Source organism: Penicillium taxi (assembly GCF_028828555.1).
Source record: "Penicillium taxi strain IBT 34144 chromosome Unknown utg000006l_segment0_segment0, whole genome shotgun sequence".
Classification (NCBI taxonomy): Eukaryota; Fungi; Ascomycota; class Eurotiomycetes; order Eurotiales; family Aspergillaceae; genus Penicillium; species Penicillium taxi.
In genome coordinates this window covers 877,930-904,701 of record NW_026643208.1, presented here as the reverse complement: position 1 = coordinate 904,701, position 26,772 = coordinate 877,930, and the positions used below count along the sequence as shown (strand labels likewise).

Sequence of the window (26,772 nt, the reverse complement as noted above, 5' to 3'; positions counted from 1 at the left end):
TAATTGCTTATCTACAGGAAAGTACACGAATTTAGGGAGGGTTTGAGGATATGAGGAGATTCGGAGATTCACTGATAAGGATCGGGAAAGCGGCAGTCCGGTATCGCTCTTCATATCATGAAGTGGTATTTGATATTGACTATTTTATTTTAATCTTATCTATTCTGGACTAAGTTAGCTTCTAATGCATGAAGCTATCACACGCTAATCCAATATCAGGAAGCTGCTGGCTGATCTTTTGGCCAACCTTGGATCACTTGAATTTCGACAGAATTGGAGTTTCAAGGGTATCATATTCATTTAAATGCAAAGTTGTAATCAATTCTGTCACTTGGGACGCAAATCAACTGTCTCATATTCAAGTCCATTGACTTCGAAGACATGTCCGGGTTTAAGAGCACCCGTGTAGATATTGTCTTCGCCATGAGGATGGAACAAGCCGGGCTTGTTGCAGTTGAGTACAGTCTTCAGGCCAGGCGGGTCGGTGAGACGAAAGACGCCCCAGTCGGGGTCCTTGCTCGGTGCACACACAATGGCAATACTCTCAGAGAGCATTACCTGGTACCCGGAATGGGTGTGCAAGTCACGCGAGCTCATAAAACAGGTCTGTGAAGGGTGTGTGTGGATCCATCCGAGCATGATCAAGTCTTCAGAGTCGCAGTAGTCGAAGATAGCAGACTCGTTAGTCGTCTCACATGTATCCGATGTGGATATTTGCTCTGGAATCAAGAGTCTAGAGATAAATAGGGCGTTCGAGACCAAGGTACCGCAAAGGATTCCACATGTCTCGAGATTGCGAGACGTGTTGGAAGCTGCCAAGTCCAGAAACCGGGATCGAAGGGTCGAAGGGAGGAAGACGGATCGCAATGGTGATCCATTTTCCAAGTAGGCGGAGGGTTTGAAGGTGTAACTGGATGGGTCCAGAGAGTCAGACGGTCTTACTTTCTCTGGCAGCGCAGGCGCTGCTGGGATCTTTGATGGACGGCGAGGTGGTAGAAGCGAGTGTCCTGATCCGTCCAGGGATCTGCTGGGTGCAATTCGTTCCTTCGGTGGCAATATTGGAGGCGAGTACCGCTCTGTGTTCAAGTCACGAATGGGAACATGTTCTGGAGAGATGGAGGGGTCCAATGCTTTCTGGTGGGGCACAGACGGGTATTTATACGCGGAGGATATTGAATAAGACGTCTCGTGAGAGAAGGGTTGCCGGACATTGGAAGGATGGCTAATGGGCTGTGCGTGATCGATGTTGGCCCGGATATCTTGAATCCGTTGACTCAGATCTTGATCGCCTGGTCGATGGTCCGTCTTTGATGCTGTTTCCCAGTTGCCCCACACTCCAGCAGATCGACGACCGTCTCTAACAGTAGCTCGGCGTGTGAGCTCTGATTGCGCCAAACGAACAGCAAGATCTCGGTTCTCCGCCGCTTCCAAAGGTTCTGCAACACCTGAGAGGGCGGGATCAACAGGTCGCTCTCGGGATTCAGCGCGTACGTGGGATTCAGAGGATAGCTTCCGCGACTGGCGCTCGCGCATAAGCTGGGTGTAGCGCTCGTATCGCTTGTTTATGCGGGGTTTGAGGATCTCCAACTTGGCGAGGTTCTTCGAAACTTCTTTCTCCGCCACAACTAGTGCCTGTCGGACTTTTTCATCTTTAGTAGCGTCCGGGTGCTTTGACAGGTGTACCAGGACCAGCTGGGCATGTCGAAATAGGAGAAGATATGCTTGTTCATCGTGGCCTTCACGTTCGTAGATTTGTGCCTATCATATATATCACCATGATGTAAGTACTGGGCGAGATATTGGAGCTGAAGGGGCGATCTCGCTGACCTCTCGAATAAGCGTGGCAGCAGTCCTAAGCCAATAACGCAGGGGAACCGCTGAGTTGTACTCGTAGTCTTGAGCGATCCGGGTAATCTTTTCCACACTCTGCGGGGCACTACCCCCAGAGCTGGGTGCAGGAATGTGAGATGCCATGATAAGCTAAAGAATGGTGCTTGGGTAAACAAATCGGGAGACGAAAGGGCCTCTCACAACAGAGTCCCAAGTCGCATGGCTGAAACAAGTTGAATTACGCGATCTCCGACAAGTTGTAAGAGGTCCAGAATGCGTAAGATGGGAAGGAAAGAAAGAAGGTGCCTGAAAGATGGAGGGGCAATTTGTCTGGCGCCGGAAGCCGCAACGTCTCCGCCCAAAACTCCAAAACCCCCCAAAAAAATATTGGAGCTTCTCACTGCTTATTCCTCGACTTCTCATGTCATCTACTCACCAATCCTAGCCTCTTCGGCACGGCTTGCATGGCTCTTCAAACCTACTATACTCAGGAATTGTGAATGCCTGAAAAATGTCTTATTCGCGGAATGTCTCGACTACGCTTCGGTTCGCTCCAACCCCGAGCTACCCATTGAGCGGTCAAATCCACGACCTAGTGTTCAGGGGACACATGAAGAACAGACAGTCTCTTCAATCAGGCATTGTTAGCCCAGAACTATGTGGTATGTCATCTTGGCTTCGATTGACGCAATCCGCTGACTTGCGACACAGATGACATTCTCAATCGACTATCTCCCTTCCTTCACAGAAACAAACCTCTTGATATCCTCGATCTATGGCCAGGGTGTGGACTTCTCTCCACGAAAGTCAACGAATACCTTCAACCTCGCCGCCACGTACTCATTGAGCAGGACTACAATGAGTACAAACCCTTGCTCGGGCCCTTAGCCAAAAGCAAGCCATGCTACAAGCTCCTATCTATGAATCCATATCTCATCACAAATTGGGCCGAACTCTTCGCTGAGCATTTACCAGAACAAAAGTTGCCTGATCAAGTAGATGGTCAGCTACCGCGAAATGACACGCTTCTTGTGTTAGCCAATCCTCCCGAGCCCTACTCTGTCAAGGACCATTACACTCCGGCACGGTGGTGGAGCGTCACGATGGAAAATTGCCTGGCCCAGAAAGGGTTACACTGTTACGGCAGTGTGCGGATAATGGCTTCTATTAGCTTATCGGACTCTGAACGCATCGTCCCTCGTACTATAGTCGAGCGCAAGAGACCAGCCATCGTGACAGAAAATGTGGCAGCGCATATGTTTGAGGTTGCCAAAACTAGAGAGATTGAATCTTGGGTGGCTTATAAGTCCACTGATTTGATCAAGCGGAATTTTGAGCGGGTGACGGAGAGAGAGAAGGCGCAGGGCATAATCACTCCTCCCTCGCGAACACAACCTCCGTATCAAATGGCTATCAAAAGCCCCCGACCCGGCAGGGCGGCAATTGCCCACCAACCCCGACTTGCAACGGAATATCTTCAGAGGCTGTACAAAATCATAGCTGGACATACCAGAAACATCCTCAGACCTGTAACTGCGACTGAATTATCCGACGCGACCAAACCAACTGACAAGGCCAAATACCTCAAGTGGAATAGAGCCTTTGCTGAGCTGAACCGGGATAATTTATTTTTCTTTACCCGCGCCACCATTTCCGAGAAGCAGGCTGATCTGGAGAGAAAAGTTCGGTGTCTGTCACAGGCGGCCGCTGACCCCAGTGTCGATCTCAAGCAATTAGAAGCATATGACCAGGAAGTGGCGGCATCCCAGAATGATTTGACGGAATATATGGCCAATTTACACTATCGGCTCTATCGCTGCTACGACCACACGGTTGATGACGACCGCAATGATGTGCGGTCGAACAACTTTGACGACTCCTGCCTATTATATGACCGACGACCATTCGAACCACTACATACATCACAAGATGAAATATACCCACACTTAGATCGAGCAGTGGTATACTTTGAAGCAGGCACAACGCCTATTGCATTCCAAAAGATACAGCAGGTTCCGGCTGAAAAGCGCGAACAGCTCTTGGAACTCTTCCAAGCCTACACCATGATCCTCGGCACTCGAAGTGAGATGTCAGTGACAGACTTTCTAGTATCAATATTTCCCGAGACCAGTATCAATGATATAGTCAGTGCTATCCCGGGACTAGCTTCGTATGCAACAAAGCGACTCAAGACTGGTAGTGGACCAATACCGCTTGCAGATGGAATGGACCCGCATTCAAGCTTCCAAGAGAACCTGGATTATGACCTGAGTGGTACTCGGATAAGGCTTCTTCCAGTCGGGATACTCTGGGACATCATTATCGAGTACCAGAAAAGGGCAGTAGATGAGATTTCGGCTCGTCGCTTAACGAGGTTACTTGGTGGTACACTGACAGCTTTCCGAGCGGGAGAATCAGTAGGACAGCCCGGTAAAAAGAGTGTGAAATAGGTAAATAAGGGGGAAATAGATTAAATAGACAAAATAGTGAAAATAGTGAAAGTAGTGAAAGTAGTGAAAATGATTGGTTCTACTCAACATTCATATCTTGAACCCTGGTAGTGTAATATATGGAATGAACCAAGAAAAGAAGCTTACAGCCGTTAAGATAACCAGTGGATCCAGAGTAATCTTACTTTGTACTATCATTTGTACTATCATTTGTACTATCATTTGTACTATTTTGTAGTCAGTATAGTTAAATACCAGCTTATCTATTAAGTGAATTCCCTATAGGTTTCATGGTTGCTACCGTCGTATCTTCGTCCATCATTTCTTTCTTCCACTTAGTTCGAGACCGTCGATCGACCCCCTTTAGTGTGGAGGCTTTTTTTTTTTTTTTTTTTTGCTTTTTTCTCTTTGCTTTTTCCCTTTATTAACAAGCCTCCCATGCCCCAAGCCCTATCCGTACTTTTTCTCTCTCATAAAATGGACTATAAAATCACTACTCAAAACCGGATATTCTCTATGAAATAACCAATTACTTCCCGTTTATTTCCGGTCCCAGAACATTCGCCTGTTTTGCGCCAACACGTCATCTGTTGCCCTATAACCCTGGGATAGTATGTATTGACGCGGATTCAATTGACGTCGTTGATATAAGATCTTCTACTGCCTCTCTTTACGGAAGACTTTTCCAACATTTATATATTTCCCGTGTGGATTTACCGCAATGGCCACAATCTCTACATTGTCGATCGACACCGGTCACAAAGATAAAGCCATTTCCCCACAAACACCCACTTCGCAAACGAGTCTCACTCCACCGGTGACTCCCATTGCCGGAGAGAATTCAATACAAACCGCTCGGAAAGTCCCGCTATACTTCACCGACGACTTGCAAATATGCTACGACAATGAAAAACCTGTCGAATTTGGTCGCGGCGCATGGAGTACCGTCTACAAAGCAAAAGCCACTTTAACCGCGCCAACGCCAGTGTCAGCCCCGAGAATATTAACTCCACCAAGTTCACCACTCAGCTCGCCTGTCGCAGCCAGTAGCGTTTTCGCCGTCAAAGTTCCCACGCGCCGCGATGCGCGCGCAGTTCTCCAGGCCGAGGCAATAACCCTAACGCACCTGAACCTGACACTGGGCCACGAGCGATATGTAGTACCATTCTTCGGGTATCACTCTGACTCCGGTGCCCTCGTCATGGCTGCAGTTCCGCGGCCCCTATCAACCTACATCGAAGACGAAGCCGACCTCATACGCAAACGCCAAGTAACAACGTCGACGATGTTCGACCCAATCCTAGGCCCAGAGTCCTGGAAAGATCTAGCGCGCAAGTTGATTAGCGGCCTATCCTGGCTACATCACACAGCCGGCATCATTCACGGCGATATAAAGCCGCATAACATCCTCCTTCGCCCAATCCAGGCCACCATGGACGCAGGCGCATTTCCATTCGACCCAGTCTTTGCCGACTTTTCCTCCGCCATGGAAATTCCTTCCAAAGGAACGGATCAGGATACCAGCCGCTCAGCCATGGCTGCCTCAACTCCACCTTTCACTGCGCCTGAACTGCTTTCGCTCAGCGAGGAGCTGCCAACCCCTGCTTCGGATGTGTTTTCTCTCGCTGCTACACTGCTTGCTGCAGCTACTGGTGATCTACTTCTCTATCCCGGATCGAGTAATATGCAACGTCTTGCCATGGCGCGCGACGGACATCAGATTATTGAGTTCGTGCGTGCTGGCGCTAATGGTGTGCGTGTGCCTCGGGGTGGATTTGTAGAGAAATTAATTCGGCAGGCTGTCTGTAAAGATCCGGCGAAGAGGATTGATGCGAAGGAGTGGCTTCTTGCCGCTTGATATATTGACATTTACTCTTGACATATATTTCCTTTATTTCGGGTCTTATCTTACCTATCCATTGGTATTCTTTGCATGGTTTGCGATATTTTGCATGGATATTTGGAGTATTTTACATTTTTCCTTTTCTTTCTTTTCCCTCTTTTTTTTCCCCTATGTTTTTTACGCTGTCACTACATATATAGATGAGATACCCGGATAGAGAATTGTCTTGAATATAGCCCTAGAAATTACCTTAGAATGCATTAATTGGCCAATAAACTTTAGTCCCTTACTTGAATAGTACTTAGTTGATATTGGAACTGTTTATACTACTTTAGTCTTGCGTTAGTGTAAGCAAATCCACACCCCAGCCTCCAATACCAAAACAAAACAGCGTATTTTTCGACCTCGACGTCGCATAATATTACTTTCGAGGCCTTAACTCCAACCTACCAAATCGCCAATGCAAGGATCAAAATAGATTTGTAGTTTCGCCCTAAACAGCACTAGAATACATTTTGAAGACCCAGTCTCTTTCACCTAGGGAAAACCCCTCTCCAACTGAACAGCCTAAATATCAAATTCATCTGCGTCTTGTACGGATAATAGATAGTCACTTTTGAGGCCTTACTTCCCAGCCTCTTCAACAGCTCTTCAAATCAGCACCTCGAACTCACTCGAATAAAACCCACATAATCTCACCTTTTGCGATAACAGCACTTAATTCCCAGCCTCAACAAACCCCTTCAAATCATTGACCCAATGCTCAAAGTTCACCTGCAGCTTCGTCCCAAAAAGCGCCTTAACAATATAAACCAACCACCCGACCTGTGCCTCCCAATTCCTCACCTCAGTCCCACTAACACCCTCACTAATCGCATCGGTAAGTTCATGGACCCGTTCAGCTGTAAGCAGTGACGGGCCCATGGCGCCGGGAACCTCGAAATCAGATATCCACACGATCGTTCCGACTGTGTTGTTCACGACGGATGGCTTGACACATTCTGTCACGACGAGGTGGACGTCCCGTGCGGCTTGGGCTTTTGTAGATGTTGGATCCATGCGGACGTGGAAAGTCACTTTTGTTCCTGGTTGGAGGATGGGTGAGAGCGAGTTGCCTTCTGTTTCCTCGGTGCTGGTTTTGGGCTGGGAGCGGATTGTCACGCGCGGGACAAATGAGTTCCAGTTTGGCCAGGTTGATGTATCTGTTAATGTGGCCCAGACGCGGTGGGATGGGGCTGCGATGAATGTTGAGCTGCCGATGTGGAGGGTTGCCTTTGTGGTTGGGATGTTGGGGGTAGAGCGAGTTGAATTTTGGGAGTCGGATAAAGCCATGATGTATTTCGTATATTTGATGAATGTAGGATATGAACAGATGCGGCAAGGAAGTTGGAGATGAGATCATTGATGATGCGATAAGGATAAGGTTGTTATCAGCTGGAGTGCGGAGTGTATTTCTACAAGGAAGCATCTCGGATGGCAATAATTGCATTCATAACAGTTTAACTCGCAATCGCAATGACATCAAGGAATGTCGTACATATATAAAAGCAAACCGCGAAAACATTCAAACCAATGCCAAAGGAGTGACAACTATAAATGAAATGAAGACATGCAACCAAGCAAAACAGCAGAGCACAAAAACACAATTTCATCGGACGTTTAACGATGTGGCTTTGGTGAATGCGAGCCATGAACCATCACCATGTGGTGGTATTGGCCATGAGAATTCGTCCCCTTCTTCCCTTGGATTCTTCTCTCCCGTCGATCACGTCTCCTGGTATATGAATTCAGCTGTTCCGGCTTGGACTCTGCTTCTTCCACCGAGACCATAGTGCCGACAATGTTCGCGCGACGACGGCAACGACCGCCGTGGACATGGTGATGGGCCATCGAATGGGTCTTGTGAACCATTGACCTGATGTTGGAGCGTTTGGACTTGGATTTCATGTGAAGGTGCGCGCATGTGCTGGTTTCTTCCTCCAGTGCAAATTCTCCAAAGTCGGCCACATCTTCCAAGTCACTGAAGATCGCAGTATCCATTTTGGCGGCAAGAGAATTGTCGAAGTCCTTCAGACTTTCTAGTTCTGGCTGATATTCGTCGCTCACGATTGGCTCTCCACGGGACACGAAGCATAATGAATCCAGGTCTGCCTGAAGAATCGCAGGGAATCCATCGATTTCGTCATCAATTTGAGCTGATCGTGCTGGAGAATGGCAGCTATCTTCGGAATCATCGGAATCATAATCGTCCGTCAAGTCAACGGAGGACGGTAGAGTTGAAGTCTCTGAGTGCGATCCAAGCACAGGAGCCTCAGATGAAACAGAGGCGTTGGAACTGGAATTATCTGCAAAATACAAAGAGGATGCTGGAGTTTCTGGGAGCGGTCCAAGCAAGGGAGAGTCCCTCAACGCGACCATATAAATCTCAGCCTCAGATATAATGGAGATGTCAGAACCGGGATTATCTGCAGAGTGCACAGAGGATGCGGGTGTATCTGGGTGTGATCCAAGCACAGGAGAGTCGCTTAATGTCATCAAGAACATTTCGGCCTCAGACTGAATGGAGAGTTTCGAACTAGAATCATCTGCCGAGTGCACAGAGGATGCTGGAGTATCTGACTTGCGTTGAAGGCACTTCGCAGGAATGGGAGATCGTCTCGATCCTTCCAGTACCTCTTCATCAGTAGAGCGGGTAGAGAAGTATCTGCTGAAAGAGATGGCTTGAGTCTGCAGTACCTCTGGAGCCGACATGGGGGTGTCCGGAACTACCTCCGAATCTGTTTCGTCCGTTGCAGTGAATACATGTTCATTAGACAAGAAGGGTTTTCCCCTGGGAATAACGAGGCATTCAGCTGGTTCAGGAAACAGTCCTCGACGGCTTTTAGTCGCTGAAGAAGAACTAAATGTTTGGTCAGACAAGTATCCCACACTGTTTGCACAATTATGACAAATGACATGGTATTCGTCGTTCCGCTGGATGGAGCGATTGGAAACTGGCTCCAGACCCAGGAGTATGTCCGAGGGCCAGTTGAATATTTGCAGCCATCCAGGCAGCTCATCTATCGGGATCATAGGTGCAATCATGCCATTTGGGCGAACGACGCAGTAGCGGGGACGGGGAGTAGAAGGGAAGTTGTACGACATGGTGACGGTTGGAAAAGGATGAAAAAGGTTCAAATACCAGGTGGGTGATATCAAATTAGTGATACCTAATGAGTGATGTAGAATGAATGAATCGCTCTCTGGATGGAGGGCGAAGGAAAGAATGTGAAAATGGAAGCATATGAGGAGAAGAAAAAGAAGGAGAAAGAAAATTGGGGGGAGAATAGGATGATGGGTATATGCCCATCCCGTACCTTCCCAAAGAGGAAACGGCAGGCACGGTTGTAAGACTGGTGACTCTTCAGTGAATGAAGTAGGTACCATCCATGGATCTCAAGGGAAGTCCGAAGCATACTTGGGCCGTTAATTCTTCGACATTGATGTTTGAGATATCAGCAATTGATGACTCAGATTAAAGGCAGGATACAGAATCTTTACCCATATTATCACCAGTAAACAGTTAGTGGAACTGGTGGCCAAAATGCGCTGTTTCGATGTAATTATCTGTGGTGTCAAATTACCAGAATCTATAAGAGCTGCTGTTTACCCTTGAATGATATAGTTGGCTATATCCTCCTCCACATTTGCTCGCATTGTTCCTGGCCATCTGGGTATCTTGGAAACTCGCATTCTCGACAATTGCGCCAAAAAGTCCGTAGGACTTCGCATTGTGTAGTAGCAGTGGCATGCACTCCAGCCAGGTAAATCGGCGTGGCCAAGTGCACGTAGTAGCGTGAATAATAGGGTAGCTTAGACACGGCATCACATACTCGATCCACCAAAGACGAAATAACTTTTTCATAAGAAACCGATGTCGGCGCAGGTACTGAGGGATCCGGACTAGTATGGCTTTCTCTCGCTCGTCTAAATGCCACCATTGCCCCTGTACATCGATACACAGTAGCTGCAAGTCGGCGATCTGGTTCTGATAAGTCATCCGAGTCAAGATGTAGGACCTGACACATTGCCTGAGAACAAATATCCAAAGTATCTAGATCGGTGCGTTTTGTAACATGGACAAAAAGCTCAAATGCATCTGGTGGACAGCCAACCGAGTCAAGAAAGCTTGGACTAAGGATTCTGCGGTGCCACTCATCGAATATTAGAGAGCCTTCTCTAACAAGAGCGCCTGTCACATCAAACCAAACTAGATAAGATAGCACGTCCGCAAGACCTGGTATTTGCGCCAAGAGGTGATCAAGTTCGGTTTTGTCGCTGCAGTGGAGATCTAGTAGAGAGCGAGCACCTTGCAGATGGCGATGCCATCGTCCGAAGGACCCGCAGCAAACTTCAAAAATGGCAAATGTTGCTATTCCGAATAGGGCTACCGGGTGAGCTGACTCGATAACCTGTCTTAGATTTGTCAATGCCGATAGATGTGACTGAATCGAGTTCTTGTCATCTGTCCCAACTAGTTGTGAGCGAGCAAAGCTTAAGGTCTGAGAAATGAGCTCGATGGTTTCTTTGGGTATCTCTTTCTTGCTGAACTGAATCTCTTGGTAAAAGCGAGAAAGAAGGTCGATGAAACCGTATAGATTGATGGTGATATCTTTGGAATCTTTTCCATTAATTGGATCTGCTCCATTTCCAGCTGATGGGGGCGATGAGGACTTTGACGATGATTTTGTCTTTTGTCTCTTCTCTTCAATCCAAACAACTCTCTGTGGATAGTGACACGGTAGTCCGGTCTGCAGACAAGATTGACATTGCGGACGGTTGAGGTCACACTTGATGCTCTTGATGCGACATCGATGACAATGACGATCATGTCGGATTCCGCGTGGCTTCTTGACGCCGGCCATACCTACGGTAATCTAATTAGGTAGGTACTTTATGTCTGTTGGAGGTCTGCTCGATCAGGAGATAAGAGTGCGGGGAAAGTCGAATTCCCATTTTAGTTCATATTACCTTGCCATGTACTGAGCAGATGTACTTCCAAGATTTCCATATCCCTAGTCTTACTTCAAACAGGGCCATAAGGTTATGAGTGACCTCCAGGGCTCTTCCAAGGTTGGTTTAGGGATATCCATAACTAATCTTATATGATAAGAGCCATATACCAACAACTATTAAATTATCCTTTTTAGAAGGGCTTGTATCTAGGCAGCTGAAAGGTCTTATTTGAGGCAACTAAGGTATATGAACACGTTGTTTTTCTACCATAAGACGCTATTTAGTTCCCCTCTATGATTATTATCAAATACGCATATCTCCGATTTAGGTTCCCTTCCCGATTAGGAAATCTTTGAGTGCTATACTTTCCCCCGCATTCTTATCTATGAGCAGAACATAAATATGATCAAAATGTCTCCTAATATTCATCAAATTGATACTTCCACATGGATTTACACCATTAACATCTAATCACGATATCTATTATGACAATCACCTCATACCAAGAGCGCGCCGCTGAAAAGCGTGCTCAGCAATACGCCCTGATTCCACCTGAATGGCGCTTATCGCCAATCCCCTCGATCGATACCGAGCGAGATGCACTATCATATTTGCGACGAATTCTCAGTCCTTCAGACCTGGCCCTTACAGAAGAGACAGATATCAACATCTTACTAGACAAGCTTTCCTCCGGAGAATTGACATCGCTGGAACTGACGCAGGCATTTGCCAAGCGTACAGCACTTGCACACCAGCTTACAACATGCTGTACAGAGATATTCTTTGAGGAAGCCTTTGCCGTTGCGAAAGAAATGGATGAGCATCTTGCTAAGACGGGCAAGACTGTTGGGCCTTTACATGGACTTCCGGTTTCGATTAAGGATTTATTCTCTGTGAAAGGCGTAGATACATCTATCGGTATGAACCTTGACAAAAGGCAAATGATGCAGAGCTCCATGTTGATATATCACAGGCTGGGTCGGTCTTACAAATAGCCCTGTACCGACTGATAAGTCCGTCGCCAGAACCCTGCGCAGACTTGGTGCTGTTCTTTACGTCAAGACAAACCTGCCGCAGTCAATGATGATGTCCGACTCCTACAACCATGTCTTCGGCCAGTGCGTTCACCCGCTTAACCGACACTTGATTTCGGGTGGTAGCTCTGGGGGTGAGGGGTCTCTTGTTGCAGCTCGGGGCAGTGCTCTAGGGATTGGAACTGATCTTGGTGGATCGATTCGGATTCCAGCTAGTCTGTGTGGAATCTATGGGCTGTCGCCGAGCCCAGGAAGGCATCCTTATGAGCGGGGAAGGTAAGATTCCATCTACTTGAATCAAAATATCGATGCATTTTCTAACACTATAATTTAGTCCTGGTCAGGATATTGTTCGTTCGGTTGCTGGTCCGATGAGTGTAAGTCTGGCGAGCATTGAGAAGTATATGGAAGCTCTGCCGAGTGCATCACCTTGGGAACTTGACCAGCACTGTGCACCACTACCGTGGAGGAGCAATCTTGCATCTCTGCCAGACAGGCCCCTCCGGATTGGATTCTTGATCGATGACGGTGTCGTCAAGGTCCAGCCACCTATTGCACGAGCTGTGAAGGAAGTTGTCGCTGCATTGAGGGCTGCGGGACACAAAGGTATGTTTTATCAACTTCCATGAACGGGACATGTTCTGATCTGGATTAGTGTTTGAGTGGGATTCATCTTCGCACAAAAATGCCTACGAGATCTGGGAAAAGGCCATTCTATCAGATGGTGGTGAGGGAGTGCGGAAGAAAACCGAATTAACCGGCGAACCTTTGATTGAGGGGATGTTGGTTGGATCAAAGAAAGATATATTAACAACTTCGCAAACACATCAGGTGAGATGGAGCATCACTATCTTATCAGGTGGAAATAGCTAACTGGATCTTGCTCTAGCTTAACGCGGATAAATACATATACGAGGCGGAATATCTTGATCGTTGGGTTTCCTCTAACATCGACGCATTGATCATGCCAAACATGCCCTGGGTGGGATATAAGCCCTGGACATGGGTCAAATCAAGCGCATATGTGGGCTACACCAGTATCTGGAATCTACTCGGATATGCTGCTCTGACGGTACCTGTGACGAATGTGTCTAGAGAGCTGGATGTTCCCGACCAAGAATGGTTGGATTATGTCCCGAAGAGTACGAGTAACAAGTTTAATAAGGAGCAGTGTGAGTGTCTCAGTCAGTTTGCTACTAGTAACCCGGGACTAACTAGTGTAGATGATATCGATTTAGTGGATGGTATGCCTGTTGGTGTGCAGGTCATTGGTGGACGGTTTGGAGAGGAGAAATGTGTTGCTGTTGCTAAGGCAATTGAGCAAGCGATGCGATAGACTGTACATATAACAGGTTCTTGGGGGCCTTGTGATTATCAGATATTAGACATTATCTCAATCTTGTATACTGCAAAGCTGAATAAGTGTGGATTTTCTTGCTAAATACTCGTTGATATACACTAAAATAGTGACTTCTGTTCTATCCAACTTGAAATTAGCTCCAAGTTTGGGAAATGTCGGAGCTTAAGTCTTTTTAACAGATGGGCTCAGATGGTCGATCGTCCTTTTACTGAATGGCCCGAAAGAGTCTAAATTATGAACTAAACGACGTCATTCTTGAAAAAGAAGATAGGATCAAAACTCTACTAATAATGGATTCTAGGCAAATTGCAAATTGGTATTCCAAATATTGAAAGTGAAGAAGGAAAGAAAACTAATAAGAAGTGGGCTGAAACACCTGCCCAATCACGAGCCACTTTCGGCTGATTCTCCTTTCTACACTCTGATATCGATAAGGCTGATACTTGCGTTCAGGGTCACAATGCGCAGTAAAAGGACAAATTAGAAAAGTTAACGATTCGTATGCGATTTCGTATGCGATAGCGCATTTCAGTAAGTGCAAATACAGCTCCCCGTCAAAGGCCACTGTAATTCAACTGCATGCGCTAATTTTGATTCGTGAAGCATGATAAAAAGGCGCATTATTTATGCGGTCACACCAGGGAAGCAGTCAGCAAGAGTCTTCTTGTGCTTATTATCAGCATGCTCAAGGAGACTAAGTCCAAGCAATATTAGTAAGCAATACAGCAAAGTCTAAAAACGCATAAAAACAACACATAACCGATGGGTTGAGAACGTACGCAGGAGCTTTGGTAGTCTGCAAGAAGGTCTGCTTGCAAACAGTGCACTGGATGCTCATGGCTTTCTCATTCTAGGAGAACATCAGTAAAAATGCACAGTTAGATGGTGGATTTGACATATTTCAAACATACGGTCTTGGTTTGCGACTTTGCGGTTTTCGAGTCCTTCGCGTTGCGCTCACGCTTCATCGATGCTTTGGCTCCCTGGATTTCATCGTTAGCTTGGTGATCTGGGACCTCTTCTGCAAGGTTGGTCTTGCACGGAAATCCTCTTACGTTACCCATTTTTGCAGTATCAAATTCAGAATTTAAGGTGCGGCTTGGGGAGAAAATTTGCTCCGCTTGTAGATTTCTAGTTATCGGGGCAGATTGGTGACTAAGCAAATTCAAGGTTCGTCGATCCACGTGGATCAAATGGAACTGTTTTGATTGGTTCAGCTATCTAGTACAGGATCCTACATAGAAAAATTGTTTGTTTTGAGAAATGATCGTACAGTTGGTGGATACCTTTTGGAGGGAGGATAATCCCAGGTGGAGAACTTGAAAACAAGTGTAAAGAAATAAAGAAAAGAGAGACACTTTCAACCCGAAGAAATTGCTGAATGCTTCTTGTGGGCGGCGAGCTGACGGCCAGGTTTCAAGAGGAGCAGAGTTGCCGGTAGTTGAGCAGCTGCGAATCCAATCATGACCTTCAACTGTGTGCTAAAGCTGATTGCAAAAACATCCCTAACGACCTGTTGTAGACGAGGAGATAGAAGTGTTATCCGAGTCGCATTCTCGAGAAGGAGATGTATGTCGTGCCTCGATATAACACCATGCAGATGGTGCTTCAGGCTGCCGTTGAGAATATTTGAAGCAATAGCAAGACCAATAGCACCACCGAGGAATCGGAGCTGGACTATTGCACCAGTGGCGATAGCTGCAGTTAAAAAGGATTAGTTAGTCTCTTCACTCCACAATATAGCTTTTTCGCACATACTGATATCTCTATCCTCGACCATGTATGGTGTTACCATCAATAAGACACCCATTATCATTCCAATTCCTGCTCCGGCGATTGCTGAGTAGACGATGTCTGTTGCATGGAAGCCCTTTGATATTGCAACGGTCGACAGGAGTCCAAGACCGACAGTGTGGACTACACATCCCACAAGCAGAGAATATATGAATGGAATGCGTCCCTTGGCACTTGCAATACTGACCATTGCCGCAGTAAAAACGGCAACTGCAGAGTATCCGATTAAGTAGATACCTGCATCCAGAGGCGACTTTCCTAAGAGGAGCTGGGTTTGCTGTGGGACGTAGACCAAAACGACATTGAATGGTGCACCAGTAACGAACGAAGAGCTATAGTTTCTCTGTCAGACGTAACAGATCAATAGGTTTTACTTGTATATTGAACTCACATCAGTATGCCCATCCATGAGCGATCGAACAGCCAACGCTTGGGAAAAATTGGCTCTTTTCCTGGAATTCCTGAGATATACCACTCCCAAGCAAAGAACCCAATCCAAATGAGGGCCATAACCACAAGAAGCGCGATTGCAGCCCCTGATGACCATGAGAATGCTAGATTTGTTTCATTCAAGATGGCAACGATCAAAAACGAGCCAGCCATTAAAAGGAATGATCCCATTAGGTCAAGATTCGCAAACGAGTGATATGAAGCCCTTGTTCTAAATGAGGGAATATGTTGGTCAAGGCCAAAGTTTTGAGGCATTGCCACGATGATAATAATGATCGCAATAGCGCACAAGGGAGCACTAAAACGTTTGGTCAGTAAGGTCTTTCAAAATCGAAGCCAATGATAGCTTACTTTATCAGAAACACCCATTTCCAGGCCTGATCTTGCGCAAGAGCGCCTCCAATTATCGGGCCAAGAAGAGATGCAAGAGCCACACAAGTTGACATTATGCCACTGTAGGTCGGCAGCTTCGCTTTAGGAGCTATCTCATAGATACATAATATTGTAAGTGCATATGCGCCAGCACCGCCTACCCCTTGGAGTGCTCGAAATATGATACTAAGTTCGTAAGGTTAGTATTTGAACAGATGATGTGTATGAAGTTAGATTGAATCTCACAGTTGATTGACTGTCTTGGCGCAGCCACATCCAATAGAAAAAGCGAGCAGAATAACGAGTGCGGCAATTGTGGTTTGTTTCCTTCCGATGATATCGCTGATTTTTGTCCATAATGCCATAGAACCTAGAGGTAGTTTTGACATCAGTCACGGAACCCTTGGTGGTGGTATGTAGGAAATGATGCTCAAGGCCAATATTGGAGAAACATACCAGTATATGTAGCCAAATACCCAGTAACGATCCAGCTTCTCTTTTCGAACCCATCTAAGCTATCCGTTATACTGGTCAGAGACGAGCTCACGATGGTAACATCCAAGTTAGACAGAAAGAACGCAATCAGAAGCCTATCACCAATCCATCGGTCAATCTTTGCCATTAATAGAAAACTGCCGGTGTATAAACCCACCCTATGATAGTAAGAATCAACCTCCATCCTGTTGGGTAAACAATTTCATTACCAGGAGAAAGTGATCTTTGAGTCGACCCCTTTTCACAGTTATCCCTCCGACAGCGTTCATCCTCCTTCCTCGAGATTGGCTCAGCAAACTTGATCTGGCTAGGCATGGCGTTTAGGAATTCCCGTGACGATCGATACCGGGGTGTTTTAACAAAGGAGTGTGATTGAAACGGCCATGGCAGCAAATGGGGGAAAATTGGGAACAGGACCACTCCGTAGGACCAGGCCCCGCGTATGTTTACCCCAGGGGCTTCAGGTGGAACGCGGGAGACGCGCGATGACAGAATGTGGAATGAGGGTTAAGGAAGGGTGATCGTCGCTGATCATTGAACCTAGACCTGGATTTAGATTGCTTGGCAAACATAGGTCTGCATAGGCTATTTATTATTTATGCGCCACTAGAGACATCACGGCTGATAGATCCTTCAAGTGAGTGTTCCCAAAATACTCCCACTCTTGTAATCATTGAAGATTTGGCGAAAAGGAGTGAAATGTTGTGTCGACTTTGTATAGATTGTGCTGCTATTCTGACTCAGCCTCTCCTTGCTCTACCCCTAGAGTCGACATTCGATTAATCTGAGACTAGTTCTCTGTATGTTTAACAGATTATAACAGACTGCCGGGGTTAGTTGTTCTCCACTGCAATAATCCTATGGCTTCAAACACCCTATTTGGTCCATCTCCGCCGTCTGTATCATTACACTGCAGTCCAAATTATTTCACCTATTGTATGGCTATTTCCTTCATGAGAAAAATAAGTCTCGATTCTATTATTTACGAAGAAGAGCTAAAAAATTTTAATATACATTAGCAGGCCACTCAACTACCTGACGCTAAATAGCCGAACTAAAAAATAGAAGCATTCATACGCTCCTTATAATCCGGAAACTCAAAGTCTTCCAAATCCCACTCAATACTAGAAAGTCGTCGACTAGTATCATTTGTGCTACTACTCACACTACCCCCACTCTCCAGATCATTTTTCTGGAGCTCGTTCAGCGCGATGGGCTTCGCATCAGAAAACATTCTAAGTTCTCGCACGACCCTAATACCATTTCCCTCGTGGATATTGGACTCATCGTCCTTGGGATTGACTTTTGTAATACTGGCCGAATAGCTGGCCGGGCCGGCGAAGAAGAAGTTGTTGAAGAAGACTCCACCGTCGGGTGACTTGTTCATAGCACGGCTGTATATTGAAGGTTTGTGCATTGTGGTCAAGGGGGTTGTCGTTGTTTGGCCTGTTGAGGGCGGACTTGAGTGTATTGGTTGTGGGCGGAAACAGAAAGATAATATGCGAGAGAGAAGTGGATGTAGTGGTGGTAGACATGCGCAGATGATGGAGACATTAGTTTCTAGTGAAGACCAGAGGGCAGCAGCGGCATTTTCCTCTGCTTTGAATTAGTACCGATTCGGATTTTCTATAGGATATTCGGTATAAGACTTACTTGTAGGATCAGTTCCTGATACTCTTAGCCATATTTCGTATAGTCGAACTGAGCCGGTGACAAAGACACTTTCAAAATCATTAGTACATCTTAATGATCCACCGTAGACAAGAAAGTGGACTTACAAGATTCCGAGAGCAAACATTAATATGACTCCTGCCTTCTCTCGTCGTGGAAGATGCAGCTTCGATAATAGAGGCATGGGAAGAATGAGAATGAAAACATCTGAAAACATCTGCAGTGCAGAATCGGAATACCACATAGCCCCTAGAGGCAAGCAGTAATGATGCTTTTCGGACATTGGGATTTCCTTACTCCAAAATACGCTGATGGGGAGACAAAAGACAAAAGCAGTTGCTATCATCCATATTCCTGTAATGATGAGGTATCCCATGAGAAAGTATGCGGCAATCATGAAGGAACTTGATCGGAATATACGGGTGTATAGGAATGTAGCTGATAGTTTGGTGAGGGCAAGGGAAAGATTGTAGAAGGGAGCTGATAGCCATAGATACTAAAATCAGGGTTAAGATGTGATCAAATGTAATATTTGTTTTTGTCTTCTGGAGTAGGTCTTACGAATAGTTGTGTTTCAATTGTCTTTTTGGGTAAGTCTGTTTCAGCGATACCGAGACCATACTTGTTCTCTGATGAAGAGTTTTAGCATGAAATTGGAGTTAATCAATGGAAACTTAACATACCACATAGCACAAATGCGTAGAACAATATTGAGGATATCTGAGAGAAGTCTTAGTGTCGATTTCTGGAAAAGCGTGTGTTGTGTTCAGCCGCAATAGCCAGAAAGTCATCATGACATACCAAGGCGAGCCCAATAAGAATGTCGTCTTTCCCTGGAGTCTTTACCAAGAAGACCCGAGTCCATAGCCGAAGAGCAACAATGACTATTGACAGACAGGTAAAAACTGTCGTGATAGCCACGATTTGCATCTTCAGTCAAAATGCCTCGTTTCCCCAGTATCAAACATGAATCACTGGCAGTCTTTGAAGGGTGGATGTGCGCAATATAGACAAGTAAATTTCGGACAGCAATGTATAAAATATCGGATCAAAGCCACCATCGCATATGATTGAGAAAACCAGACTACGTTCAGAATCTTCAGAAACTAGATTTGACAGCCTGACAGCAACCTTGCAGACTGGATTTGAGTTAATATGTAAGTTCCTCAGATCTGCCATGGCTGACAAGACATGCTGTTTTATCCGATGATTGGATGAACCAGAGCTAGGTTGGCCGCGTCAGGAAGTTCTATGTTGGTCGATTGCGTCAAAGACCCTTGGCTGTCTTTGGCACCCTCGATTGCGTAGTGTGATTGGTGGAAAATAAGGTTTTGCGGGGCCAAGTGGATCTCATCGAGACTTCACTCTCTTTTTCTCCCTGACTCGTGTTCTTTACGACCTATATCTCTCTCTCTACCATAGTTGAGTACCCCAATTTGTCTTTGTGATCCTCGTTTAACCCGAACCTACTGATACTGGGCCGTTCAATCACTGGTCTTGAAATATGCCTCGTTCCAGGGCTCGACAAATCTTGGATTACTTCTTCGGAGCCGACTCTGAGTCAAATGTACTGTCCATTACAGAGTGGAATCAGTATGGAGATCGCTTAGACGTGCTTGCCGAGGTTTTCCAATGATTTCTGTTCGGAGTGTCCGATTCTGACGTGGTAAATTGCAGGCTAATTGACAGGGTAAAAATTATTTTCTTCTGAGATACCAAACTTTTCGGTCCGCGGAAGAGTATGACTTCGGAGAAAAAAGTGGTTTCCGTGAATGGCAGCTGATCGGTGTACCATGTCACACTCGATTTAGCCACCAAAGCCACCAAAGCCACCGAAGCCAAATCGAAGAAGTCTTTCAGGCTATTTTGGGTAGTGTCAAATAAATTTCCTGTTGCGGTGCGACATTTCCCAAAATCGTACAAATTGCTTTTATCTCGCGTTATCATAGCTTTTGCGAGGTGACAGCTTAAAGGTTTAATTTTAGAGCTACAGGTACAATGAAGAGTAAAGAGCAGATTTGATTCAATGTTTTGATTGATACGTTTACATTTCAAGCTTAAAGTCTCTTGAGGACTGTCTCATTCGAATGATTTCATGGCAACATTCGGCAGTAAATGGACATTATAAATGATTTACAAGTTGACGGACTTGAGGTTAGCCTTGAGTCTCCGCTCAACGGCAGCCATGTACTCGGAGGTGGTGACCCAGGCCTCACGGTCCTTGCGACCACAGGCCAGGGCAAGATCCTTGGTCATGATCTTTTCCTCGTTGACAACGTCAATGCAGGCACGCTCGAGCTGCTCAGCGAAGGTGACAACTTCAGGGGTGTTGTCGAGCTGGCCACGCTGGATCAGACCACGGGTCCAGGCGAAGATGGAGGCAATGGGGTTGGTAGAGGTCTCTTTGCCCTTCTGGTGCTCGCGGTAGTGGCGAGTGACTGTGCCGTGGGCGGCCTCGGCCTCGAAGGCCTCGCCGTCAGGGGTGACCAGGGTGGATGTCATCAGACCGAGGGAGCCGAAACCCTGGGCGACAATGTCGGACTGGACATCACCGTCGTAGTCTGGAGGAGGCATGTTAGATTTAGTAATTCTTGCGAAAAGTATCAGGAACTACTCACTCTTCAGGGCCATAACAAAGCCGCCCTCGCTCTTAATCATCTGAGCGACCATATCGTCGATCAGGCGGTGCTCGTACCAGATGTTCTTGGCATCGAACTCCTTCTTATACTCTTTGTCGAAGATCTCCTGGAAGATATCCTTGAAGCGGCCATCGTAGCGCTTAAGGATGGTGTTCTTAGTGCTCATGTACAGAGGCAGACCCTTGAGGAGAGCCATCTTGAAAGAAGCGTGAGCGAATCCACGGATTGACTCATCAGTATTGTACTGGCACTGAGTAACACCGCCACCTTCGAAGTCATAGACCTGAATACGCTCGGGCTCACCACCAACGGGGGTGTAGACGAGCTCCAGCTTACCGGGGCCAGGGATGACACGGTCTTGGGCACGGTATTGATCACCGAAGGCGTGACGACCAATAACAATGGGCTTGTTCCAGCCGGGAACAAGACGGGGAACTGTGGGAATAATGATAGGTTCACGGAAAACGGTTCCGCCACTGGAGAGAAATTATTAGGGAATCAAAGCTGCATGAAAATTCCACAAGCTCGACAACACTTACAGGATGTTACGGATAGTTCCGTTGGGAGAGAGCCACATCTTCTTCAACTTGAACTCCTTCACACGGGCCTCATCGGGAGTGATGGTGGCGCACTTGACACCGACACCGTACTTCTTAATAGCCTCGGCGGAGTCAATGGTGACCTGGTCATTGGTCTCATCACGGTACTCAAGACCCAAATCATAGTACTTGAGGTCAATATCGAGGAAGCTAATTTGGTGGTCTTAGCAGCTTTCCGAGCAAATCATTGCCAATTTTTTTTAAACTTACGGCAGGATCAACTATAAATGCACGGTTAGTCTCAAATAAGATGACAGGTCCAGCCTCATGCATGTAGCTACCTGCAAGATGTGGAGCGGGGCCGATCTTGCAGGAAGTACCCGAAGTAAGTAAAGGAATGGTCTGGCTTACCTTTTCTCTGATAACTTGCCAGATGATACGGGTCATCTAAAATTTCCAAGATCACCATATTAGCAATGTTAAATGTTACAGTGATAAGCATTGGCATGTGCATCGACCTCGGGCCGTTAAGGTCTAGGTTCACCGGCGAGTTCAATCTATATAAAGGGGAGAAAGATCGTACCTCATCACCATCCAGTTCCACAACAGGGTTTTTAACCTTGATCTTGGTGCTTTCGGAAGCCATGGTGCGAGATTTGTTAAGGTACAACGAAGTCGATCCGGACCAGCGGGAAGGTGAAGCAGAAGTGATTCTGTTAGTACGCGGGAGGATAGAGTTCGAGGAGAGGGATCTCTTGGAAGTGGAAGAGAAAGAAGTGAAGGTTTGAGAAGAGAGAAGACGAGAAGAAGAGGGAGAGAGAGGAGGGGTCACCAGGGACCGGCGAGCGAAAGCGGAACCAGACCGAAGAGCATTCATATTGAGCAGCTACTCGGGAAACGTCAGCGATCAATATCTCTATGGTTTCCGGCGACAGTATCGGCCCTTTACTGGCTGTCACGAACAACCGAGGGAACGATATTCGGCAGAAAGGAAAGGCGGCAGTGGAGATCGGGGCTTTCCCCAGTTAGACCACTGGGATGCCGAGATTGGAAATTCCTGGGGATCAAGGGCCGGGGCAAAACGGGACCACTCGGAAGGATGACCAAGCAAAGGTAAATAGCAAATTAAAACTGGGGAAATTACCGGAGAAGTGACGGATGGCCAAGGGCGAAAGGGATGGAGGAAAAAGCCTTGTCCGGATGCTACAGGACCAAAAGTGTTTTGGAGTAAAAGACAGAAGAAGAAGCGCCGAAGTCGGAAAAAGTCACGAGACAAGGATTTTTGTTTTCCCTTTGAAGTTTTATTTAGGAAATGGAATTTGAATGGGAAATTACGAAATTGGGTCTATTTATCTCTAGATTCTCTCAATGATTCACCGAAGTCACAATCTCTGCTTCTATCCACTCGTAAGAACGGGTTGATGGGGCGGGGAGTTTGGAGCAAACTCCGCGGGTTATACTCGGATTTCCACCGGGAAACCATCGGAGAACGAAAGAGATATAGTCATTGAAGTAGGAGAGAAAATATAGAAATATAGAAAAAAGTCATAGAATATTCAAATCTTAAATCAAACGACTATGTGTTGAAGTTTTCGCTCCTCCTTATATCCCCAGATGTCCATGGACGCCGGATTAAATCGTCTTAATCGTCTTAAATATGTTGAAAAAAATAGGACTGGCTTCCCATCAAAAGCTTCATGTCGGGGTATTAAATAAACGTGATCATCTCTACTCTATCGGAATCTAGAACAGACCGTCAATCTCACCAGTCTCGGGGTCTATATCCACATTGATATAACCCGGTGCAGTGGGCAGACCGGGAATTGTCTGAATGTCGGCAGCCAAAGCGTAACTACGTTTTCAAATTAGCAAATGCTTCAAAGTCATGATAGAATAGGGAAAGATCTTACAGGTATCCAGCACCCACGGCCAATCTGACATCCCGAATGGGCACAGTGAACCCGGTGGGGGCACCCTTCAGGGCTGGGTCGTGACTGAGCGAGTACTGCGTCTTGGCAATACAGATGGGCAGGTTGGAGAAACCTTGCTTGGTGTAGGTGTCAACCTTCTTTTGAGCTAGCTCGCTAAACTCAACCTTATCGGCACCGTACATAGCAGTACCGATACGCTCAATGCGTTCTTGAATGGTGCCATTCAGGTCGTACAGCAACTTGAAGTCCTTGGGCTTGGAGCTAGCCGCGAGAACACCCTTAGCCAAGTCAATGGCACCAGCTCCTCCTTCGGCCCAGTGGTTGGCCGGAATGGCATCCTCTGCACCAGCAGCAAGAGCCTCCTCCTTGATAACAGCAATCTCTGCATCGGTGTCGGTCTCAAACTTGTTGATCGCGACGACGACGGGGATACCGTACTGTTTGGCATTGGAGATGTGCTTACGCAGGTTAACACATCCCTTGCGGAGAACCTCAACGTTCTCAGTGCGGTAAACCTCAGGCAGAGCAGCGCCAGGCTTGATCTCAGGACCACCACCGTGCACCTTCAATGCACGGACCGTAGCTACGATAACAACGGTATCGGGAGACAAGCCCGATGATCGGCACTTAATGTTGAAGAATCGCTCACCGCCCATCGTAAAGTCAAACCCAGCCTCAGTGACTACAAAACCGGTCTTGTCATCGTGGTCCTCATCGGGCTCAGTACCAGCCAGCTTCAGAGCTAGCTTATCAGCAATAGCGGAGCTAGCACCGATACTAATGTTGGCGAAAGGACCAGCGTGGACCAGAACGGGAGTTCCCTCCAAGCTCTGCATCAGATTTGGCTTGATTGCATCCTTCATAAGAGCAGCGAGAGCACCACCAGCGCCAATGTCGTCGCAAGTAACAGGGTCACCGCCCTTGGAAGTAGCAACGACCATGCGGCCCAGGCGCTCACGCATATCCGCAAGATCGTTACTCAGAGCAAGAATGGCCATACATTCACTAGCAACGGAGATATCAAATCCGGTCTCGCGCGAGAGACCCTTCTCAGTAGGCGCTTGGCCAACAGTGATACCACGCAAGTGACGGTCATTAACATCAAGAACCCGACGCCATGTGATAGTTTCAGGATCGATATCAAGGCGAGCAAATCGGGTAATCTCCTCTGGGGTAAGGTCATCAGGGTGGGTCTTCTCAATGCCCAACTTCTTGAGTCTCCGGAAAAAGATAGGCTGGAACTCTCGCTTGCCCTTCTTCGAAGGAACGAGTCGCTTGTAGAGAGCACCATCACTTTGGGTGGCTTCGTGGAACATGCGGGTCTCAATCGCTGCCGCAAGCAGGTTGTTTGCGGCGGTGATAGCGTGAATGTCACCGGTCAAGTGTAGGTTGAACTCATCCATAGGGATAACTTGACTATAGCCACCACCAGCAGCACCTCCCTTGATACCAAAAGTAGGACCCTGGCTGGGCTGTCGGACGTTGGCAAACGTAATACGGTTCAGGTGGGCACCCAGTGCCTGTGTGAGGCCAAGAGTAGTGGTAGATTTGCCCTCGCCCAGAGGGGTAGGGGTGATACCGCAGACCAAAATGTATCGTCCATTGCGGCGGTGTGAGAGCCGGCTCAGAACATCAAGACTGACCTTAGCCTTGGTGTGACCATATGGCTCCAGCTCGTGAGGAGCGATGCCAATCTCGGAAGCAACCTGGGTGATGGGCTTCGGGTATTGAGCGCGAGAAATAGCGATATCAGAGGGGACGGGAGACTCCAAGCGAAGAGGCAATGGGGTAATTCGACGGTCCTTCTGCTTCTCAAAATAGGCTTTGGTAGAGTTGACTACGTTCTTCAGGAGCATAGCAACAGTCATAGGGCCAACACCACCGGGAACTGGGGTGATCTGGGAAGCCACCTCGACAGCAGACGCAAAGTCGACATCCCCAACCAGGCGCTCACCAGACTTTCTGGTCGCATCAGGCTTGTAGTTAATACCAACGTCAATGACAACAGCGCCGGGCTTCAGCCACTCTCCTTTCACGAACTCGGTCTTTCCAATAGCCGCGACAACGATGTCTGCGTTCTTCACGAGGCGGGCGATATCGGGAGTCTTGGAGTGACATACAGTAACAGTGGCGTCGGCGTTCTTGAGGAGGTAACTGACTGGGCTTCCAACGATATCGCTGCGACCCAGGACCACGGCCTCCTTGCCTGCGGGGTCAACCCCACTCGCCTTCAACAGTTCCATTACCGCAAGCGGGGTGCAGGGAGTGAATAATGGACGTCCGCCACGCTTGGCCAGCTCACCAATGTTGATAGCACCAAATCCGTCCACATCTTTCTCATCTGCAACGGCTGAGGTGACAGTGTGTTCGGACATGTGACTGGGGATGGGCAATTGGACTAGGATACCGTGGACAGCGGGGTCATTGTTGGCCTTGGTGATCTCCTGGATGAGCTCCAACTCGGTGCTCGACTCAGGGACATTAATCAGAGTACATATAATGTTGGCCTAGAGAGATCTGGGTGAGTAACAATCACATATTTAGAATTTTGAGATAAGAGTCATACTTCTTGAGCGGCCTTCAGCTTCATGCGCACATAGGTGCCTATGAGCCATTAGTATTATGCAGTCAATCATTGCCCTATGAGGAACTGACTGGAATCTGATCGATTTCCAACTGTAAACAACAAGCATTGTTAGTTCTTTGGCCTCTTTTTTTTTTTTCAATCGGTGTTTCCCGCGGGGAACTTACCTTGGAAAATAACGAGGTTTGGCTTGAACCGGGGGTTGGTGACTTGGGTCTTCTCGATTTCAGCCTTGAGACCCTCGCGAATGCTCTTAGCAATAGCAGTGCCGTCGATCTTGGAGGCCATGATTGCGGAGCTGCAGATGGTGCGAGAAGAAGTGGCGGTCGACGGGAAAGTAGATGTCGGTGGAGACTTATCGGACAAGCTTATAGTAGAGCCGCTAACCCCTCGTGCGGAGGAAGAGCGAGAAGACCACAAAGAAAAAGCACGGGGATGGAGCCTGTGCGCTTGGATGGACAAGCGACAGCGAGGGACTCTGGCGGGGAAGTGCATGAATATTATTGCTTCTTTAGGCTCGAGCACCCTCGGAGTTTCGTTATCTCCAACCAAGATCGTAAGGTGCTGCACTACAACCGCAGAAAATAATTAGGAGCAATGCTGATCAACAATTAACTTATTTTCGGCCCCAATTATGTCCCATCAGACTCTGTACTCCTGTGATCCTCGCGCAATTGCTGAATTTCCCTGTTCAGCTCTCAAGGGGAGGCAAAAATGATATCTGCTGCCTGAGGCATCAAAGTACCAAAGCCCGGACAGGGAGTAACTATTACTCCGCTCAGTAA

At 47.2% G+C, this 26,772-nt stretch overlaps 12 protein-coding genes across 12 annotated transcripts; 3 read left to right on the top strand and 9 right to left on the bottom strand.

The window, feature by feature from the left end:
* Positions 1 to 327: 327 nt before the first annotated feature.
* On the bottom strand, positions 328 to 1,974 carry N7495_009454 (putative endosome-associated ubiquitin isopeptidase (AmsH); the record flags this gene model as incomplete). The annotated part of the gene is made up of 2 exons (XM_057212105.1): positions 328 to 1,758; positions 1,828 to 1,974. The coding sequence occupies 2 exons, from the start codon at positions 1,972 to 1,974 to the stop codon at positions 328 to 330; spliced, it is 1,578 nt and encodes a 525-aa protein (XP_057058968.1).
* Positions 1,975 to 2,341: 367 nt separating this feature from the next.
* Positions 2,342 to 4,280, top strand: N7495_009453 (uncharacterized protein; the record flags this gene model as incomplete). The annotated part of the gene is made up of 2 exons (XM_057212104.1): positions 2,342 to 2,492; positions 2,542 to 4,280. 2 exons carry the CDS (start codon positions 2,342 to 2,344, stop codon positions 4,278 to 4,280), a joined length of 1,890 nt encoding a protein of 629 aa, XP_057058967.1.
* A 721-nt stretch (positions 4,281 to 5,001) lies between these two features.
* Positions 5,002 to 6,138, top strand: N7495_009452 (protein kinase domain-containing protein; the record flags this gene model as incomplete). The annotated part of the gene is made up of 1 exon (XM_057212103.1): positions 5,002 to 6,138. The coding sequence occupies one exon, from the start codon at positions 5,002 to 5,004 to the stop codon at positions 6,136 to 6,138; it is 1,137 nt and encodes a 378-aa protein (XP_057058966.1).
* Positions 6,139 to 6,840: 702 nt separating this feature from the next.
* Positions 6,841 to 7,455, bottom strand: N7495_009451 (SRPBCC domain-containing protein; the record flags this gene model as incomplete). The annotated part of the gene is made up of 1 exon (XM_057212102.1): positions 6,841 to 7,455. One exon carries the CDS (start codon positions 7,453 to 7,455, stop codon positions 6,841 to 6,843), a length of 615 nt encoding a protein of 204 aa, XP_057058965.1.
* Positions 7,456 to 7,782: 327 nt separating this feature from the next.
* N7495_009450 (uncharacterized protein) lies at positions 7,783 to 9,267 on the bottom strand (the record flags this gene model as incomplete). Its single annotated transcript, XM_057212101.1, has 1 exon — positions 7,783 to 9,267. One exon carries the CDS (start codon positions 9,265 to 9,267, stop codon positions 7,783 to 7,785), a length of 1,485 nt encoding a protein of 494 aa, XP_057058964.1.
* Positions 9,268 to 9,791: 524 nt separating this feature from the next.
* N7495_009449 (Zn(II)2Cys6 transcription factor) lies at positions 9,792 to 11,027 on the bottom strand (the record flags this gene model as incomplete). Its single annotated transcript, XM_057212100.1, has 1 exon — positions 9,792 to 11,027. One exon carries the CDS (start codon positions 11,025 to 11,027, stop codon positions 9,792 to 9,794), a length of 1,236 nt encoding a protein of 411 aa, XP_057058963.1.
* Positions 11,028 to 11,603: 576 nt separating this feature from the next.
* N7495_009448 (uncharacterized protein) lies at positions 11,604 to 13,488 on the top strand (the record flags this gene model as incomplete). Its single annotated transcript, XM_057212099.1, has 6 exons — positions 11,604 to 12,036; positions 12,092 to 12,428; positions 12,487 to 12,758; positions 12,808 to 12,983; positions 13,042 to 13,324; positions 13,376 to 13,488. The coding sequence occupies 6 exons, from the start codon at positions 11,604 to 11,606 to the stop codon at positions 13,486 to 13,488; spliced, it is 1,614 nt and encodes a 537-aa protein (XP_057058962.1).
* A 648-nt stretch (positions 13,489 to 14,136) lies between these two features.
* Positions 14,137 to 14,576, bottom strand: N7495_009447 (uncharacterized protein; the record flags this gene model as incomplete). The annotated part of the gene is made up of 4 exons (XM_057212098.1): positions 14,137 to 14,206; positions 14,292 to 14,362; positions 14,424 to 14,495; positions 14,568 to 14,576. 4 exons carry the CDS (start codon positions 14,574 to 14,576, stop codon positions 14,137 to 14,139), a joined length of 222 nt encoding a protein of 73 aa, XP_057058961.1.
* A 296-nt stretch (positions 14,577 to 14,872) lies between these two features.
* Positions 14,873 to 16,938, bottom strand: N7495_009446 (putative MFS multidrug transporter; the record flags this gene model as incomplete). The annotated part of the gene is made up of 7 exons (XM_057212097.1): positions 14,873 to 15,210; positions 15,271 to 15,638; positions 15,698 to 16,054; positions 16,108 to 16,314; positions 16,375 to 16,498; positions 16,585 to 16,718; positions 16,781 to 16,938. 7 exons carry the CDS (start codon positions 16,936 to 16,938, stop codon positions 14,873 to 14,875), a joined length of 1,686 nt encoding a protein of 561 aa, XP_057058960.1.
* A 739-nt stretch (positions 16,939 to 17,677) lies between these two features.
* N7495_009445 (uncharacterized protein) lies at positions 17,678 to 19,224 on the bottom strand (the record flags this gene model as incomplete). Its single annotated transcript, XM_057212096.1, has 6 exons — positions 17,678 to 18,219; positions 18,277 to 18,344; positions 18,402 to 18,790; positions 18,856 to 18,923; positions 18,978 to 19,014; positions 19,096 to 19,224. 6 exons carry the CDS (start codon positions 19,222 to 19,224, stop codon positions 17,678 to 17,680), a joined length of 1,233 nt encoding a protein of 410 aa, XP_057058959.1.
* A 1,203-nt stretch (positions 19,225 to 20,427) lies between these two features.
* N7495_009444 (NADP-dependent isocitrate dehydrogenase) lies at positions 20,428 to 22,358 on the bottom strand (the record flags this gene model as incomplete). Its single annotated transcript, XM_057212095.1, has 4 exons — positions 20,428 to 20,855; positions 20,913 to 21,409; positions 21,473 to 21,695; positions 21,884 to 22,358. The coding sequence occupies 4 exons, from the start codon at positions 22,356 to 22,358 to the stop codon at positions 20,428 to 20,430; spliced, it is 1,623 nt and encodes a 540-aa protein (XP_057058958.1).
* Positions 22,359 to 23,215: 857 nt separating this feature from the next.
* On the bottom strand, positions 23,216 to 26,275 carry N7495_009443 (C-1-tetrahydrofolate synthase; the record flags this gene model as incomplete). Its single annotated transcript, XM_057212094.1, has 5 exons — positions 23,216 to 23,324; positions 23,383 to 25,910; positions 25,970 to 26,007; positions 26,059 to 26,079; positions 26,155 to 26,275. The coding sequence occupies 5 exons, from the start codon at positions 26,273 to 26,275 to the stop codon at positions 23,216 to 23,218; spliced, it is 2,817 nt and encodes a 938-aa protein (XP_057058957.1).
* Positions 26,276 to 26,772: the final 497 nt, after the last annotated feature.